We start from the raw sequence: 17380 nt of genomic DNA, 5'->3' as shown, positions 1-17380 counted from the left end.
GAGGAAATGTTTAGATGAGATGATCGCCACTACCGAGAATTGAAACTTAGGGGGCGTTTACTTTTTCACATGAGTGACAGTGGGTAGCTTTGTTCCTTAAATTTCAAAAGTCCTTATTTAAAAACGGCATTTTGTGTTAAATCAGAGCTGATGCCATTCATTGTGCAAAAAAAAAAAACAGGGTATCGGGAGGGGGGCAAATACTTTATCACAGCCAGCACCATGGATGACAATGTGTTAAAGGTCAGCCGTCAATACGTCCTGTTCTGGTGACCCCCGTGTCTGTACTCGGTTCCACTTCTGTCATTTGAAGCTGCCACTCGGTTGTCCCCACGTTTAAGATGGCGGTCGTCTCTTTGCCATCACGTGGAATTGTCACCTGCGTCTGGCATCTCTTTCTCATTCACGCTGGTTGAATGTTAACCCTCCGTGTCATTTAAGGTTGAATCTAAATCTGCACACCCTGAAGCAGGAGGGCAGGCAGCTGCCAGGTGAGATTTCATGCTGTTGTTGTGACGACGGTAAGAAACGGACCCCCGGGCACCAGGGAGAGAATGTGGACGGACCTGGGAGCAAGCGAACCTTAGTAACGGCACACGTGTCTTCAATCTGCCATCGGGTGACATGACAGCCTGGTGACCGAGGGCATGCAGAATGGAAACAACTTGTGACTGCTGAGTGTTGGGGGGGTGAATGAGAACTGCAGGGTCTGAAAGTTAACAGCGTGGCTGAGACCACCGAGCAGGAACAGAAAAGAGACCACGGCCACCAGGTGCAAATGAGCTGGACTGGGGAGCGCAACTGTGGACAAGCAAGATGGCAGGCTGAAGAACATGAGGCAAATCACACTCGAGCACTCGACAGAAAGAAAATGACAAGAAAAATTAAACAAATTACAGGAACGAATGAGAACTGACCTTGAAAAACCAAATGCTGTGAAGTGAAAATCAAAAATCAACGAGGCCACACCAGGAGGAGGAAGAGGAGGACCACAGCAGAAGAGCAGAACGAAACTGAAAGTGAACCTCAAAAGACGTGGAGAGAAGAACACGGGGCCGCAGCGGGTGACGGGGCTCAGGCCTGTCCCTTCACTAGGCCTCGGGGGGGGGGGGGCTGCTGCACAGTCACTGGGGTGGGGGGAGTGGCTCAGAAAGTGGGGGGGGCGGGGGGCATCTTCTGGAATTACTGAAGTAGCTCAGCACAGAGGGGCCTGTTGATGGGCCACCTGCAAGTCGGACTGTCACAGGACTGTCTACTCCTGACAATAAGGAGGACCCTGTAAACTTATTATATAGCGCTTTTATATCTATCTATCTATCTATCTATCTATCTATCTATCTATCTATCTATCTATCTATTATATAGTGCCTTTCATATCTATATCTATCTATTATAGTGTCTTTCACATCTATCTATCTATCTATCTATCATATAGTGCCTTTCACATCTATCTATCTATTGTAGTGCCTTTCACATCTATCTATCTCTATCTATCTATCTATTATATAGTGCCTTTCATATCTATATCTATCTATTATAGTGTCTTTCACATCTATCTATCATATAGTGCCTTTCTCATCTATCTATCTATCTATCTATCTATCTATCTATCTATCTATCTATCTATCTATCTATTATATAGTGCCTTTCATATCTATATCTATTATAGTGTCTTTCACATCTATCTATTTATCATAGATAGATGAGAAAGGCACTATATGATAAATAGATAGATGTGAAAGACACTATAATAGATAGATATAGATATGAAAGGCACTATATAATAGATAGATAGATGAGAAAGGCACTATATCTATCTATCTATCTATATAGTGCCTTTCACATCTATCTATCATATAGTGCCTTTCACATCTATCTATCTATCTATCTATCTATATAGTGCCTTTCATATCCATCTATCTATCTGTCGCTCCCAGTTAAGTAGCCTTTACTGTGCCCAGTGTCACAACCTCCTAGGTGGTGATGTGTGTGTCCACCAATTCAGGTGTCTTGACTGGGTGTGTGTGCCCGCCCTCTTTGGTGCTGTGCCCACGTGTCACAAACTCCAGTTGAGCTCTCTTGTCTTTCTTTTGCAGGCGGAGCAGGCCAGTCTCGTCCACTTTGTGGATTTTCTGTCTTTGATTCTTCTGATGGCAATCTGGGCCGTGTGCCCCCGTGACAGCCTCGCCCTCGTGGGACAGTGGATCCAGAGCAAATTGGTGCAGGTGAGGAAGGAAAAAAGTGGAGAGATTTTGGGAGATGTGCCGGGCCCCTGGGGCCAGGATGTTGTCATTCATCACATGGTGGAGCCCGCCGGTCTGCTCCGCTTTTAATCAGCGCCCTTCCTATCTGTCTTCTGGCAGCTCTTGTCAGGCTCAGTGCCCACGCCGCCTCATGATGGATTGGCTGTTCCCATCATCACTTCATTATCCCTGTGATGCACTGAGTGGCAGCGGCGGCTGGAGTGCTGAGCAGCGCAGCTTCATCCCAAGCCCCCCCCCACCCCTCCATTGTAGGTGTTGCTGTTTGGCTGCTTAGTGTTAAAGACAAAGTCGGAGTACCAGACGGGGTAAAGCACCACTCACATCCAGTGTGCAGGCTGACATGCTGTATGAGTTGGTGGCCTTCATCCCTGCTAAAAAAGACACAGCACTGTGAGAAAGTATGTGCCCCCTTCCTGATATCCGCTCTTTCTGCACATTTTAGCCAATGAACGGCCTCAATCCTTACGGCAAAGTGCACTGTCGAGAAAGGGAAGCTGAACGGATGCCAGTGCAGTTTTTAAAGCAGGGCTTTCTTCTTTCAAGGACCCGAGTTCTCTGACTCCCCTGTCACTTTACGTAGTTCTTTGTGTTCTTGAATGAACTGGGGTCATTTTTGGCAGAGTGGCATTCCTGCGGAATCTTCCCAACTGTTCCAAATGTTGTCCATGTAGACAACAAGTCATTGCCCCCTGTAACACTAGAGGGCACCGTCGCTCCTCTAGCCCGACAGACAGACAGACACACTGGGCACATGAGGTAAAAGCACCAAGAAGACTTTTTCTTATTTCTTGTCATCTTTTTGTCACCGTGCTCTCTAGCAGCACAGCCACAAGTACTAAACAGTCACACAATTCTCTCCTTTTCCTTTCTCTCTTTTCTCCTCCACACCTCCCAGCAGGCCTTTAAATAGTCCTCGACCCAGAAGTACCTCTGTCCTTCCGATCACGTGACTTCTCAGCACTTCCGGGTAGGATACAGAACTTCGGTTTTCTTCTTCTTCAGTACTTCTGGTCTTCCATTCCCGTCACCTTCTAGCACTTTCTGGCTGCGTAGAAAATAGTCACCAGGTTCTCCTGCAGCGTCTCCTGACGGCACCGACCGTACCCGGCAGCGCTGGGTGAAGCCGAACTCCAGATCCCATGGTGCCCTGCAGGAATCTGAGGCACCGCTATGCTGCAGGGAAATCACCACCTAGCGTCCTGGGGGAGGCCAGTGTCCCAAAGTAGCTGCCGTCCCCCATCCTTCCACTCTTTGGGCGTCCCGGCCGTCCATCACACCCCATGGTTTCAAAACTCGGAGGCGGCAGTCATTCCAGCTGAGTGCTTCATTTTGTTTGACGTCTGCCTTTCACGTTGCTGTTGAGGGTTTGGAGCCCACTGTGTTGGGAGACACTGCGGTGGGTTTGCGAGCGCCGACTTCTCGTTTCAGCATCTCAGGTGGGCTCAGGTGAGGACTTTGGTTAGCCGTCAAGTTGTGGACTTGCTGGTCCTGCTCAGTGACACTTCAGCTTCAGGTCCGGACAGACGAGTGGACATTCGCCTTAAGAATATTCTGTAAAGTGCACAAAAGTAAGGTGGCCTGCTAAGAATCCTCACGCTGCCACTACCGTGGTTTGTTTTTGGAGGTCCGATGTTCTTCATGTCAAACACCAGCCATAGTAGCTGTGTGGTCCTAAGGGGTCCACTTTTGACTCATCTGTCATTATTCCCAAAGACACTGATGCCCATCTTAGATATCGGAGGTCTCCTCTTTGCTACCCTCCCAATTGTATCGCCCCTCTCTTTGTTTCTTTCTCATCATGGAGTCCTGAACGCCGACTTTAGCTGAGGCCACAGATGCCAGCAGTTCTTTGGATGTTCTTCTTGAATGAGCTGTCATTGTGCCCATGGGGGCCATTTTGGCAGGCTTGGCCATTTTCTGGGAAGATTCCCAACCGTTCCAAATGTCGTCCGTGTGGAGTTAATGGCGCTGTTGCTGTGCCCTTTGGTGGGTTAGCCTTCCATGTGAAGATTTCTCGATTGTTCTCAACGCTCTCCGTGTGGCAGTAATGGAGCCCTAGGGCCTCACAAGTGGCTTTGTCACCTTTTCCTTTTCTGATTGGAAAGTTTCAACAACTTTTCTGCTCCTCACTGCTGAGTTTGCTGTGACTGAGGCCTCGTGTTCTCGTGGTGACGTCTTCACAGTCATGGTGAGGGTCAGCATGTGGAGAGCTTTGGGTTAACTGGACTGGTCAGTGGAGTCCCAGTAGAAATGGTGTCCTTTACCTCTTATTACAAAAATCTGAAGCCATTCATCGTGACAACTACACAAGTAGAGGCTGTCAGGACGGGGCCCAAACCTTATTACGGTACTGCTCTGCCACCCTGGCACCTTTCATTTGTTCTCTGCCATGCCTGCTTGTTATAGCTGAACATGCTGTGCCGTGTCATATTTCATTGTTCTGTGGTCCTGTCACCCTGGGATGGCAGCCAGTAGCCCACCACCCAGTAAAGGACCACAAGTCCCGCTCTATCACCTTTAACCCTCCAACTGCAAACTTTGGCCTTCATTTCTTTCCCACAGTCACAAACACAATTCTTTTTCTTTTCTTTCTCCTCCACTCCTCCTCAACCAGCTTTGTCTCCCTCCTCTGGCTCACCGAGTAATGTCCGCTTGGCCCCTATATAAGTGCTTCAGGTGCTTGTGGCCCCACTTCTGGCAGCACTTCTGAATCAGCTGCAGTGCCCCCCTGGTGGTGCCCCCGGGTCCCAACAGGGCTTTGTCCAACTCCATCTCCCATGAACCCCTGCAGGAGCCCGAGGCACAGCTGCCACTCAGTGCTCTGTCCACACTTGGTCCTTCCAAGGCAGAGGCATCAAGGGCCCCGGTAGACCAAACAGCCAATAGACCACCGCCTTCACCCAGTAGACCACCTCCTCTACCAGCCCGCATGCACCCTGCAGCTCCATCTGGACGCCACCACCCACGCCATACTGCCAATACAATACAATTTATTTTTGTGTAGCCCAAAATCACACAAGAAGTGCCTGAGTGGGCTTTAACAGGCCCTGCCTCTTGACGGCCCCCCAGCCTCGACTCTATTAGAAGACAAGAAAACTGATCTGATGAAAGGACCCCTCTTTCCCACGATTCCTGCGATCCTCCATCAGGGATGACTTTACCTTAGGCAGGCAAAACAACTTGGCAGGTGGGCCGTGGCACCAAGTGGCACATTTGAGTACCGAGAAGAAAAACAGAATAGGTGAGGGTTAGTATCCAATTATAACTATCATGTTACTTATGTTTTAGTGCTAATAAAGTATCTATCTATCTATCTATCTATCTATCTATCTATCTATCTATCTATCTATCTATCTATCTATCTATCTATCTATCTATCTATCTATCTAATGACTAACAACAGAGATGCAGTCTGTACAGTTAATCAGCAGCTCTAGTCAGGGTGTGCTAAACTGAAGTCGTGAGTCTTAAAAGCTGAGACCGAAGGGGCATCTCTTATAGTAGCAGGCAGACCACTCCACAGTTTAGGGGCCCTGTAACTAAAAGCTCGACCTCCCACTGTTATTTTATTAATCCTTGGAACCATAAGCAGACGGGCATCTTGAGATCTTAATGTGCGCTCAGGTTTGTAAGTCATGATAAGTTCAGACAAGTAAGCTGGACCTCGACCATTTAATGCTTTATATGTTAAAACTAGGGGGCTCTGCCCCCTGCTCGCTTCGCTCGCCAACCCCTGGTGTTGGGAATGACAAAGAGCGTGATGTATGAATGAGATATAGAATAGTGTGACGGTGTAGATGATGCAAATAGAAAGCAAACAATAAAGTGTGTGGCACAGTGTAAAGGTTTATTTGAAAATGTCTTTGCACACGCCGTTTAAGTGTAAAAGGTAATTCCAGCTCAGAACTTGTAAGGTCATTTAAGATGGTTATTGTTGTGATCAGAGTCAAGTTTGTCAGAGCTTAGAAAGAGTTGTGTCTCTCCAGGAAGTAATGGAATGACTTGGGTATTTATGTTTTCCACATTAATATTTTTTGGACATAATATAGTGCGTTGTGTTAAAAGGGGCATTTGGTCTAATGAGATTGCTGTTCCAAATCTCTCTGTAACTAAGTCGTCGCAGATAAAGGCTTGAGGAATTGTAATAATATGTGGCTGAAGTCCATCTGTATTGGTGAGTGTACCATCTCTCGGTTGTAATAAGCAATTGTTATGATCTGGTTCTGGACATCGTATCTTTTTTACTAACTGTATCTTTTGAAAGCAATGGCAATTGTCTGCGTATTTTAAGGTGCACTGAACAATAGCTGAGTGCATGGCATCTGGAAGAATAGCTAATCACTGTCTAAAATCTCCTCCTCATAAAAGTACCTTTCCTCCAAATCGAATATTATTATTCATAAACGTTTGTAGAAGTTTATGAATGGTGTTGAGTAAGTGACTTCATGCCATTGTACATTCATCAATAAACAACATTTTTTCAAGACGGATGTCACGTGCAGTGCCACCGTTAATGTTCATAGTGGATACCGATTTGTAGGATCTAATGTAGTTGATAAAGATTTCACTTTCAGGTACATCGTCAGTTATAAGCTTCTGTAGATATTCAGTATATGAATGTAAAGGAGGCAGTCTAATTTGACCCTTTTGACAACAACGTGTAAATGTATTACTTGTATTGCCAGTTGTTTCTTCAGGGAAGTGAAGTGAATGCCAATGATTGCAAATGACATTCATTAATCCGAATGAATTTTCCTGGTGTATGTTTTCCTTGTGCCGTTTGAGAGGCGCGTTGTTGCATGTGTAGTATTTGGGACGTGTTGTTTTGGAGCTGTAATCGATTTGCCTGTGCTGTGTGAGAAGCCCGTTGTAGCCTTCGCTGCCATTAACGTATGTCTGAGACGGGAGGTGTTTCGTTTTGAATCCGTGCCTGTTGCGATGCAGCACTTTGATTGATAGTTTGCGTCATGTGGATCTAGGATGTAGATTTGTGCATATTAAATGAACTATTGTAGGATCTAATGCAGTTCATAAAGTTTTTACTTTTAGGTACATCGTTAGTTAGAAGCTTTAGTTGAGCTTTGCGTTTTTGGAGTCGAGACATTTTTTCTTCTAGAAATATGGATAAGTAATAAGGAGTATTGCACTCACTGTTAATATGGAGCCTTTTCTGCGGTTGAACGGTTAATAGTGCCTTATTGTAATGAGATCCACCTATGCTGCATAGCCGTCTATTTTGTTGTTTCTTTCGTGTTCGTGTGTTTGTTCCTGTTATCCTTTCCTTTTCGTTTTGTACCCGTGACTGTGTATTCATGACTTGTTTCTTTCTCAGCATGCGAAATATGGATAAGTAATAAGGAGGATCGCAGTCACTGTTAATATGTTTCCTTTTCTGCAGTTGAACGGTTAATAGTGCTTTATTGTAAGGAGATCCACCAATGCTGACACCTATGCTGTCTAGTGTGAAGGTGTTGACGTTCACTTTAGAATATGTGGCTTTGGGTGTCACTTCTTATGGATGTGTGTGTGTGTGTTGGGGGGGGTTGAGGATTGTTGTTGCGCGAGCGTCTTCTTTTTTTTGTGTTCCATGGGCTTGTTGAATCCCCCTCTTGGTGTGTGTCTCGTCCGGTGCCTGTAGGGGGGGGGGGGTGCCTTGCTGTTGTGCGCGAGCCTCTTTTTTTTTTTTTTTGGGTCTAGTTTCGTGTGCAATGTGTTTCGTGCTTTGCCTGCGTTTCCTCATTTCTCCATTTTTCCTGTGCTCACTCCTTTTTTCTGTGGTCTTGTCCGCCTCTCGCGGCCCCTCATCCGCCTCTCTCGCCCTCTTTTGTCCGCCTTTCTCGGCTCCTCAGACGACTCTCGCGGACTCTTTTTGCGCCTGCACAGTACGTCTTTTTGCAGCTACGGCCCATTGCCGGATGTGCCTGCGTCCATCATCCGGTTTAGCATTCTCGGTTAGTAATATGGATATTATATATTATATGTTGACACCCACTTGCTGTGGGTCATCGTCATGCCCAGCAGTTGGGCGGAGGAGGGGGGTTTTGAGGTGACGAGAGCATCATCTCGGGTGGCACTTTAGTCAGTTGTGCAAAAAAAGATGGTCTGAACCATAGCACTTGGGAAGGAATAGATTTATAATTTTCAAAAATTTCAAATTTGGCATAACAGCACACGGTGAGCGTCTGAAAATCAACATGGCGCATGTGCATTCTTCAGGGCCGTGGCAGCCCGCGTTATTGGCATTCATCTGTCCTGCCTGGCAAATAGTAAGAGTAAGTAGTAAGTAATAGTAATTGTCAGCAATAGTAAATACTAGTAATAGTAATAATAATTAGTAATAGTAAGTTGTTAGTAAGTAGTAGTAAGTAATGATAATAGTAAGTAATAGTAATGGTAAGTAATGGTAATAATAAGTAGTAAGTAATAGTAATTGTCAGCAATAGTAAATACTAGTAATAGTAATAATAATTAGTAATAGTAAGTTGTTAGTAAGTAGTAGTAAGTAATGATAATAGTAAGTAATAGTAATGGTAAGTAATGGTAATAATAAGTAGTAAGTAATAGTAATTGTCAGCAATAGTAAATACTAGTAATAGTAATAATAATTAGTAATAGTAAGTTGTTAGTAAGTAGTAGTAAGTAATGATAATAGTAAGTAATAGTAATGGTAAGTAATGGTAATAATAAGTAGTAAGTAATAGTAATTGTCAGCAATAGTAAATACTAGTAATAGTAATAATAATTAGTAATAGTAAGTTGTTAGTAAGTAGTAGTAAGTAATGATAATAGTAAGTAATAGTAATGGTAAGTAATGGTAATAATAAGTAGTAAGTAATAGTAATTGTCAGCAATAGTAAATACTAGTAATAGTAATAATAATTAGTAATAGTAAGTTGTTAGTAAGTAGTAGTAAGTAATGATAATAGTAAGTAATAGTAATGGTAAGTAATGGTAATAATAAGTAGTAAGTAATAGTAATTGTCAGCAATAGTAAGTAGTAGTAATAGTAATGGTAATAATAAGTAGTAATAGTAAGTTGTTAATAAGTAATAGTAAGTAATGGTAATAGCAATAGTAAGTAGTAAGTTTTAGTAATTCTAATAGTAAGTAATAGTAAGTAGAAGTAAGTAAATGGATGGTGTCGTGAAGGTTAGCAGTTAATGTGTGGCATGAATAATAATAATAATAATTGTTTACATTTGTTTGGCGCCTTTCTCACAACTCCAAGTGCTTTGCCAACTCCACAAAGTGAGCCCCCAGGGGCACAAGCTCGTGTTCGCCTTATTGTGAAGCAGCAGCGCCTGCCACTGTGCTGCACTTTGCCTCAGTTGGTATTTATTCCACATGCTGGCACTGCTCCCAGCTATATCTGCAAGTTGTTTCCCGGCCTGTCAGTCTGCTCTGCCGTGCCAGCCGTTACCCACCTGCCAGGGCCCTCTACCCAGGTTACCCGCCAGACTGCTGCTGTGTAAGCACCAGCTCCCTATGTCATCATCCAGTAGTCCTTAATGTCAGGAGCACAGGGAAATTCTCACCAACATGCAACCTGCTGCCAGCCTTTGATGCCATGATAAATAAGAACATAATAAAGTACGGACCTTCACTTCCATCAGTAGAAGACACAGTAGACGAGTGTCCAGACAGAACTTTGTTAGTTTGCAGCAATCTCATCACACACATCAGCATCCGCCACTAATGCTCTACCCCTTGACCTTCTTTGCCCGCTTATTGCCCTGTGTCCTGTTATGCCAGCCTCTCTGATTCCTCTTCCATAGCCGTGTTTTTTTTTTTTTTTTTGGTCTGTCAGATGCTGTTTTTCCGCTCAGAGGTTCGCTCTTAATCGCTTACGGTGAGAGGTCGGCAGCAGGTCGATTTCCCAGAAGACACTGTGGCCTCTCACTTGTTCTAATTGTTTGATTAATTGGTCAGACGTGCGGCACTTGCTGGCTGTTGTTTTACTTGACTGTTAAGAAATGTGTGAACGGAGCTCTCCACAAACGAAAGGACTGAGGTAAACGTGGGCATCCCAGTGGTGGTCTTGAAGCACAGGGCATGGAATGATGTCTCTGTAACCCAAAATGATTTACCAGACAACGTCAAGGACTTGAACTTAATGTGTGCTGCTACAAGGAGCCCATGTGGTGATCTGAAGAGTGTGCCCGCCACTGTGCTGCTGCATTTTGAGTCACTGGCAGTGGCTTGGGGGCACAGGCTGGCACCAAAACCCAAAAGCAGGACCAGGAGGCCATCGGGTACAGTTTGATGTTACATCGAGTGAATCTGCAAGAATTAGGGGCTGCAGCAAGATGGCCCTTAAAGGACAAGCTGGTCATGGGGTCACCACCCCAACGACTTGGCCAGTGTTAGTGATGAGGAGCCAAGCAGAACAGGTAGACCAGCCGAGATAACAAGAAGCCGAGCTGGAGATGGTGTTCCTTCATCCTGACTGCAGGGTCAGTGAGGTGTGCAGGGAGTTCAGCTGGTGGTCTGCACTACTGTGGTGGGAACAACTGGCAGAGCTGCATATCATCAGCATGGCAATGATGGGAGAACCCATGGGAATGGATGAGGAAGGTGCAGAGCTCCCTTGACATCTCCCCTCGCCAGGACACACAGTGAGATCTGCGCCATATGTTGGACTCGGACCACCTCAGGGAAGACCCAGTGACACCAAGGTCACAGAAGGTGACAAGTTGACTGTGCCGAAGGTACAAGAGAAAGACCTAGAAGGAGCAGGAGGACAGATGACAGTTTGGTACCTGCAACCAACTCTAACGTGTCATCAACGTCTCGGCCCACCTTGGAGGTTAGCATCAAGCAGTTTGGTGTGCAGAAGGAAGGAAGACCCCCGATGAGACGGACCACCGCCGTGCTTTGGATAGAAAAGAGAGGAAGGGGGGCTGCTCTGTAAATTAACCAACTTGAGACGGGTCATATGTGGGCTTCTTTTGAAGGATACGTGTGGGGGGCGACGTGTTGAACTGCAGAAACGAGTGAAGGTGACACTAGCTTGATATGTTAAAAAAGAAGATGGTGCATGTTACACACGACTGTCATTAATGGTGGACACCACAGCCACAGTAGACAATCCAGGGCAGCTGCCATCTAGTGTTTTAGGGGAGGTCAGTGTCCACAAGTATCTTCCTTCTAATTCAGGGGCGTCCTGGCCGTCTCTCACAAGGGTTACAATGAAAACCTGCAGCCACTGCGGCCCTCCAGGACTGGAGTTTGAGACCCCTTACGTAACGGCCGACTCACTCTCCCAAACCAGCAGCCACACCACCAAGCTGGCAAGCTGAGGACGTTGGACCCGACAAGCCGCACTTCTTCCAAATGAACTTCCCGAATTGACAATCAAAGATGAGCCAAAAGACAAACAAATATGCAAAATAACAACGTGAGTATCTCTCTATTATATAAAACAATCTTGGGACGCGATGAGACGTTTTAGGAGACGAGACTTTGGCCGTGAGATTGTTTCAAGTCCCGCCCTCCTCTCAAACCACACCCTCTCACAGCCCTCTCACCTCTCATTGGTGTGAATGCTTTTGTCAGACACACTTCCTGTGCTCTCAGCTCTTATGAATTTTTACGTTTTCCTCACTTTAATAGAAGACTTCTTATGTCCAAATCTTACTGAAGAATTTCATCCCGTTGGGTTATCAACAGAATGAATGAGTACACGGGCAATCCTAGCACCGAGAAACGATGAAGTCAAACGAATTTACGCCAAAAATGTTGATCGGTTTACACAGCAAATTGGTTAAATGTGTATCAATAGACTACGTTGAAACAGTTGGTAGTGATGGTGAGGAAGATGAAAACATCAAGTTACAATATCATGAAGAATATCGATAAGCGTTAACACCGTCTGGTCTTCCACCGCATGAAGAAAGAAGGACGCATTGTAGTGTTATTGGGTAATTTATGTCAGAGTGATGGGCTGTGCAATAGGACAAGATAAGTTGTGTTCAAAATTGGTCGAACAATTCTGACATGTCAAATTATAACAGGCAACAAGAAAGGTCGTGTAGTCCATCTTCACTAATGACATGGGACACCACAGGAGATCTCAATAGGCCATTCGTATTAAAACGTTTACAGTTTCTCGTCTTTGGCAAAGACAATTAACAAATCACAGGGACAAACATTTGAGAAAAAGTCGGTTTATTTATTAGAGAGAAAGAAATGAAATTCACTCGCGGGCAGTTATGCGTGGCTTTCACATGAAAATTAAAATCTCTTTAAATTGTAAATCCGCATCCCCATACGCGAGCGGCACATCAAAGAGGCGAGTGCGTAGTGCTGGCCAGGGGGTTGGCGAGCGAAGTGAGCAGGGGGCAAAGCCCCCTAGTATTAATAAAAAATAAGAAATGAACAAACTCTAAACAGTGTGTGTGTGTGTATATATATATATATATATATATATATATATTGTGGCAGGGGGCGTTGTCGTTCCCTTGAACCCTCAGACCACTCGTTAGACACCAGGTAAAAGTCCAATTATTATTTATTATAATAATAAAGTGCACAAAGCACCGTCCACTCCACAATACTCCAATAACTCAATCCACTAATCCTCCACTCCCAGCAGCTCCGTCACCCTTCCTCCCAACTCGGCCCCTGCTGGGATCTCCCAGAGTCCTTTTATAGTCCCCGACCCGGAAATGCTTCTGTCCTTCACTTCCGGGTCAGATGAAATCTTCTTCTTTTCTTCAACCCGGAAGTACGTCATTTCCTCTGTCCCCGTGACTGGGAAGTACTTCCGGGTTATACGGAAAATAGAAGTCCCTGAGCCTCCCTGCAGCATCCCCTGGCAGCCCCCGCGGTATCCAAAACTCCAAGGTCCATGATGCCCTGCTGGAATTCGGGGCACCTCCATGTTGCAGGAAGGGTCCATCTGGCAGCGTGGGGGTATTGGCCAGGATAAACTGCCGGCCATATATCACAACATATATATATTATAAATATCTCACACGCCAGCCAACCCCGACATAACACTCAAGCCCAGAAGTGTCCGACTGAAAGTAATAATAAAAAGAAACAGCGCAGCACAAAGTTAATCCCCAATTCAAAGGCTCCCTCGACCGCACACTGAACACGAACTCAATAAGACGCACAGAAAGCACGAAACGCCCATAAAAGCCCAGAAGATTTAACGGATAACGTTTGTGAGCCTGGGTCAGCTGGAAAAATTGTCCAACCGAAATTACACGGATGATGAAGACAAGACGACACGGCCTCCCCGTGCTTATCCTCGGTCCGTGGCGTAGCCCAGAACCCCCCGGGGTTTCGCTCTGCAAAGCTGCTGTTGCCGGGCGTTGAACGTGGCAGGTAGACAAAGGGAGGAATGATTTGGATGGCTGCCCTCTCCTGGCTCTGGAGTGAATTGGCGGTCTGGTAGAACGGGACGTTTCTTTTATTTTTTTGTCCTCCTGTTTAAACAGCGAATGACGGGATGCAGGTGATGGGACTGACAGGACCAGATGATATGAGGGTTCCATGGTGTTATCCTTCCCCCTTTGTTTCCAGGAGAGCACATTTACATAGACGCACACAGAGAGACCGTGTAAAAAGGAGAACGCGACGAAAGACGGGACTCAGCACAAAATACACTTAGGACAACGTTAATCATGTAGGACCGCTACACACTGAGCGGCACCATTTGTATGAAAATGTGCCATAGAAATACCCGCTGTCCCCATGTCACCTCCCGATTCTTCTTGCAGGCCGTCCAGGTTTCTCCTTCAGCTCCGTGTCTCGCCGTTTTTCTTTTCCCAGAGTCCCACACTCTTTGCTCCTGATTGCTCCTCCCCTTTTATTTCCACTGACATCCTCGAGTCTCTGATTTGCCCTTAAGCTGAAAGAATTCTGCGGGGTCTGCTTCATCGATGGCTTTGAGGACTTCAAACACCTGGAGTAGGTCTCCTCAGCTCTGACTAAACAGGCTGAACTCTCGGAGGCTGTCACATACACATAGCAGGTCGTGTCCTTAACTCCCATGATGCTCTTCTCTGCACACCTTCAAGTGCTGCTGTGGTGACCTGAACTGCACATGTGACTCCAGATGTGGTCTCACTGGGCCATCCCATAGTCTGATTGGTCTTCAGCGTGTTGTGGTCTCGAAGCACGTCGGACTTTTCCGTTATAAAATATTTGAACTTGCAGTTTGTTTTTTCACGAGTCATGCCACTTGTTTCTTCCTCTATAAATACTTGGGTGAGACATTTATTCCGTTCCTTTGCCGTTTCTTCTCCTTTTCAGTGATTTCTCCATTTGTGTCCCTGAGGTTTCTTCAATTCTCTGTTGTTGTCTTTTCTGACAATAAACGAGTGACATTCGAAAATGAAGACCCCTTGTGGCCATATTGAAAACTGCAGGAAGAGGAAGACCAGCAGTGCTGACTTCATTAAAATGGCGGGTGGTGATAACACGGTGAGAACAGTTGGCAAGTGATCACCCTGAGATGTCCATACATTGCCCAGCCTGTAGGTGGCACCTGGCACAGCTGAAGAGTTCAAAGAATAGGAGTGGGGGCCCCCAAATCAGCATATGGCTTAGAACTTGAAGACCACCCTTGTGGAGGATACCTGGGCTTTCAGGGCAGTTGGTCAGGCAGGTTTTACCTTATATAGCGCCTTTCAGTGGGAGCACCTTGAGTTGAGGGTCTGTTAAAGCCCTCGAGGCACTCCTTGTGTGATTTTGGGGTCTGTCACTGTGTACGGTTGTTGTTGGTGTCACCGAGTTGCGCCTCAGGTTTGACTTTTTGATACTCGCAGTGCTGCCCCTCCAGGAGCGGAGGGGTAATCATCGGTGAATTCATCTCGAATTATTAATAAAGTCAATCAAAACTCCTCACGATGTCTTGGTGTCCCCCCGTTATGCAAACCCCACACATCGCTAACACCGCACAGCTTTCTCTGGTGGCTCTTTTTTCCCAGCCACGATCACCTCGGGTCGACACGTGCTGTGCCACCTGGTGCCATCTGCCAGTCTGTTGTCACTGAGCCCCTTTGTCATTTTTTTTTTTTGCAGTTCCTGTTTAATCGTCCCTACAGCCGGAAGCTGGAGGTGGAGGCTGACAAGGTTGGGCTGCAGTTGGCTGCCAAGGTAAGGCTGACTGGCCACTTTGACTTTTAGGGGGAATGCAGGGAAACGTCACCTCTCAATCTTGCTGGCCACCTCACGGGCCACTTTCAGCTTTGGTGACAGAAAAGGCAATGTTGGGGCATCACAGGGGGCTACCCGTCTTAATAAACTCATAGGAATTAAAGAAAACGGTGCCCGGGGCACACACTACAAAGGCTCTCAGTATCCGACTCCTTGGGTTCTTTTCCGTAGTGTCAATAAGAGCTCTGTCCTCAATGGCACATGGCCTCAAAATGCCACCTTTCTCTGGGAGGGACACCCGTTTTAGTGGCATCTAGGACAAGAAGGGGCGATGTGGGTGAAGCTGGGCATTCACTGAGGTCAAAACAGAAGATCCCACCCATGAGTGATGGTGCCCCCTATTGCTCACCAGGTACAACGTTCAGGACATAATTAGGGGGGCACACGGCTGCCCGATCCACATGTGGGGTGACTGCCGTTCCAGTGGCCTGGCCAGTAATGAGGCTCTGCTCTCCTCTCTTTCAGGCCTGTGCCGATGTGCGAGCAGGAAGTGTCTTCTGGCATCAGATGGACCTGAGTGACGTTCTGACTGGGAAGCCCACCGTGCCCGAGTGGCTGTCCACACACCCGTCACACATGAGCCGAGCAGAGCAGATGGACCGGCTCATTCCTGAGGTAGGGGGGATGGCAATGGTGCCAACCCGGATTTGGCATCCCAATCTGGCCTTCCTGACGGGCGTCGATTTGTCAAGAGCCTGGGAGAGGGGGGTCTGCTAAGACAGGGAGGGGTGACACCAGGTCAGGTCATCAAACCTTTGGGGACCTCAGCGTCACAGAACTGAACGGAACACAGCCAGCTGATTTGGGCATTCGAGTGACACGGGGAACTGAAATGGCACAAGTCTGGGGTCCAAGTTAAGGGAGATTGGCAGCTCAATTGTCTCAATTAGTAAAATATTTAAAGTAGGAAGTCAACTTGAAAAGCAAAATAAATTCAAATTCAACGTGGAGATTCTGATGAGCCCGAAAAATATGGAAGTGCGTGCGTGGGGGGGGGGGGGGGGGTCTGTGTGTGTGTGTGTGGGGGGGGTCTGTGTGTCTGTCTGTGTATGGGGGGGTCTGCGTGTGTGTGTGTGGGGGGGTCTGTGTGTGTGTGGGGGGGGTCTGTGTGTGTGTGGTGGAGAGGTGGGGGATGTGTGTGTATGTGTGGGGGGGTCTGTCTGTCTGTGTGTGTGGGGGGGTCTGTGTGGGGGGGGGTCTGTGTGTCTGTCTGTGTATGGGGGGGTCTGCGTGTGTATGTGTGGGGGGTCTGTCTGTGTGTGTGGGGGGGTCTGTGTGTGTGTGGGGGGGTCTGTGTGGGGGGGGTCTGTGTGTCTGTCTGTGTATGGGGGGGTCTGCGTGTGTGTGTGTGGGGGGTCTGTGTGTCTGTCTGTGTATGGGGGGGTCTGCGTGTGTGTGTGTGGGGGGGTCTGTGTGTGTGTGGGGGGGGTCTGTGTGTGTGTGGTGGAGAGGTGGGGGATGTGTGTGTATGTGTGGGGGGGTCTGTCTGTCTGTGTGTGTGGGGGGGTCTGTGTGGGGGGGGGTCTGTGTGTCTGTCTGTGTATGGGGGGGTCTGCGTGTGTATGTGTGGGGGGTCTGTCTGTGTGTGTGGGGGGGTCTGTGTGTGTGTGGGGGGTCTGTGTGGGGGGGGGTCTGTGTGTCTGTCTGTGTATGGGGGGGTCTGCGTGTGTGTGTGTGGGGGGGTCTGTGTGTCTGTGTGTGTGTGGTGGAGAGGTGGGGGATGTGTGTGTATGTGTGGGGGGGTCTGTCTGTCTGTGTGTGTGGGGGGGTCTGTGTGTGTGTGTGGGGGGGTCTGTGTGTGTGTGGGGGGTGTCTGTGTGTCTGTCTGTGTATGGGGGGGTCTGCGTGTGTATGTGTGGGGGGGTCTGTCTGTGTGTGTGTGGTGGGGAGGTGGGGGGTGTGTGTGTATGTGTGGGGGGTCTGTCTGTGTGTGTGGGGGGTCTGTG

The 17380-nt window shown here is 47.2% G+C and overlaps 1 protein-coding gene across 1 annotated transcript in view; it reads left to right on the top strand.

Annotated features, from left to right (window-relative positions):
• Positions 1 to 17380, top strand: part of oma1 (OMA1 zinc metallopeptidase) — a 99094-nt gene that overhangs the window by 71564 nt on the left and 10150 nt on the right. The window contains exons 6-8 of the mRNA XM_051932734.1: positions 2097 to 2225; positions 15300 to 15374; positions 15900 to 16049. Of these exons, the coding sequence (XP_051788694.1) occupies positions 2097 to 2225; positions 15300 to 15374; positions 15900 to 16049 (354 nt within the window). The remainder of the gene's footprint in view (positions 1 to 2096; positions 2226 to 15299; positions 15375 to 15899; positions 16050 to 17380) is intronic.

The sequence above is a fragment of the Erpetoichthys calabaricus genome, chromosome 10 (genome assembly GCF_900747795.2).
Source record: "Erpetoichthys calabaricus chromosome 10, fErpCal1.3, whole genome shotgun sequence".
Taxonomy (NCBI): Eukaryota; Metazoa; Chordata; class Cladistia; order Polypteriformes; family Polypteridae; genus Erpetoichthys; species Erpetoichthys calabaricus.
This window is presented reverse-complemented; position numbering and strand designations above follow the sequence as displayed.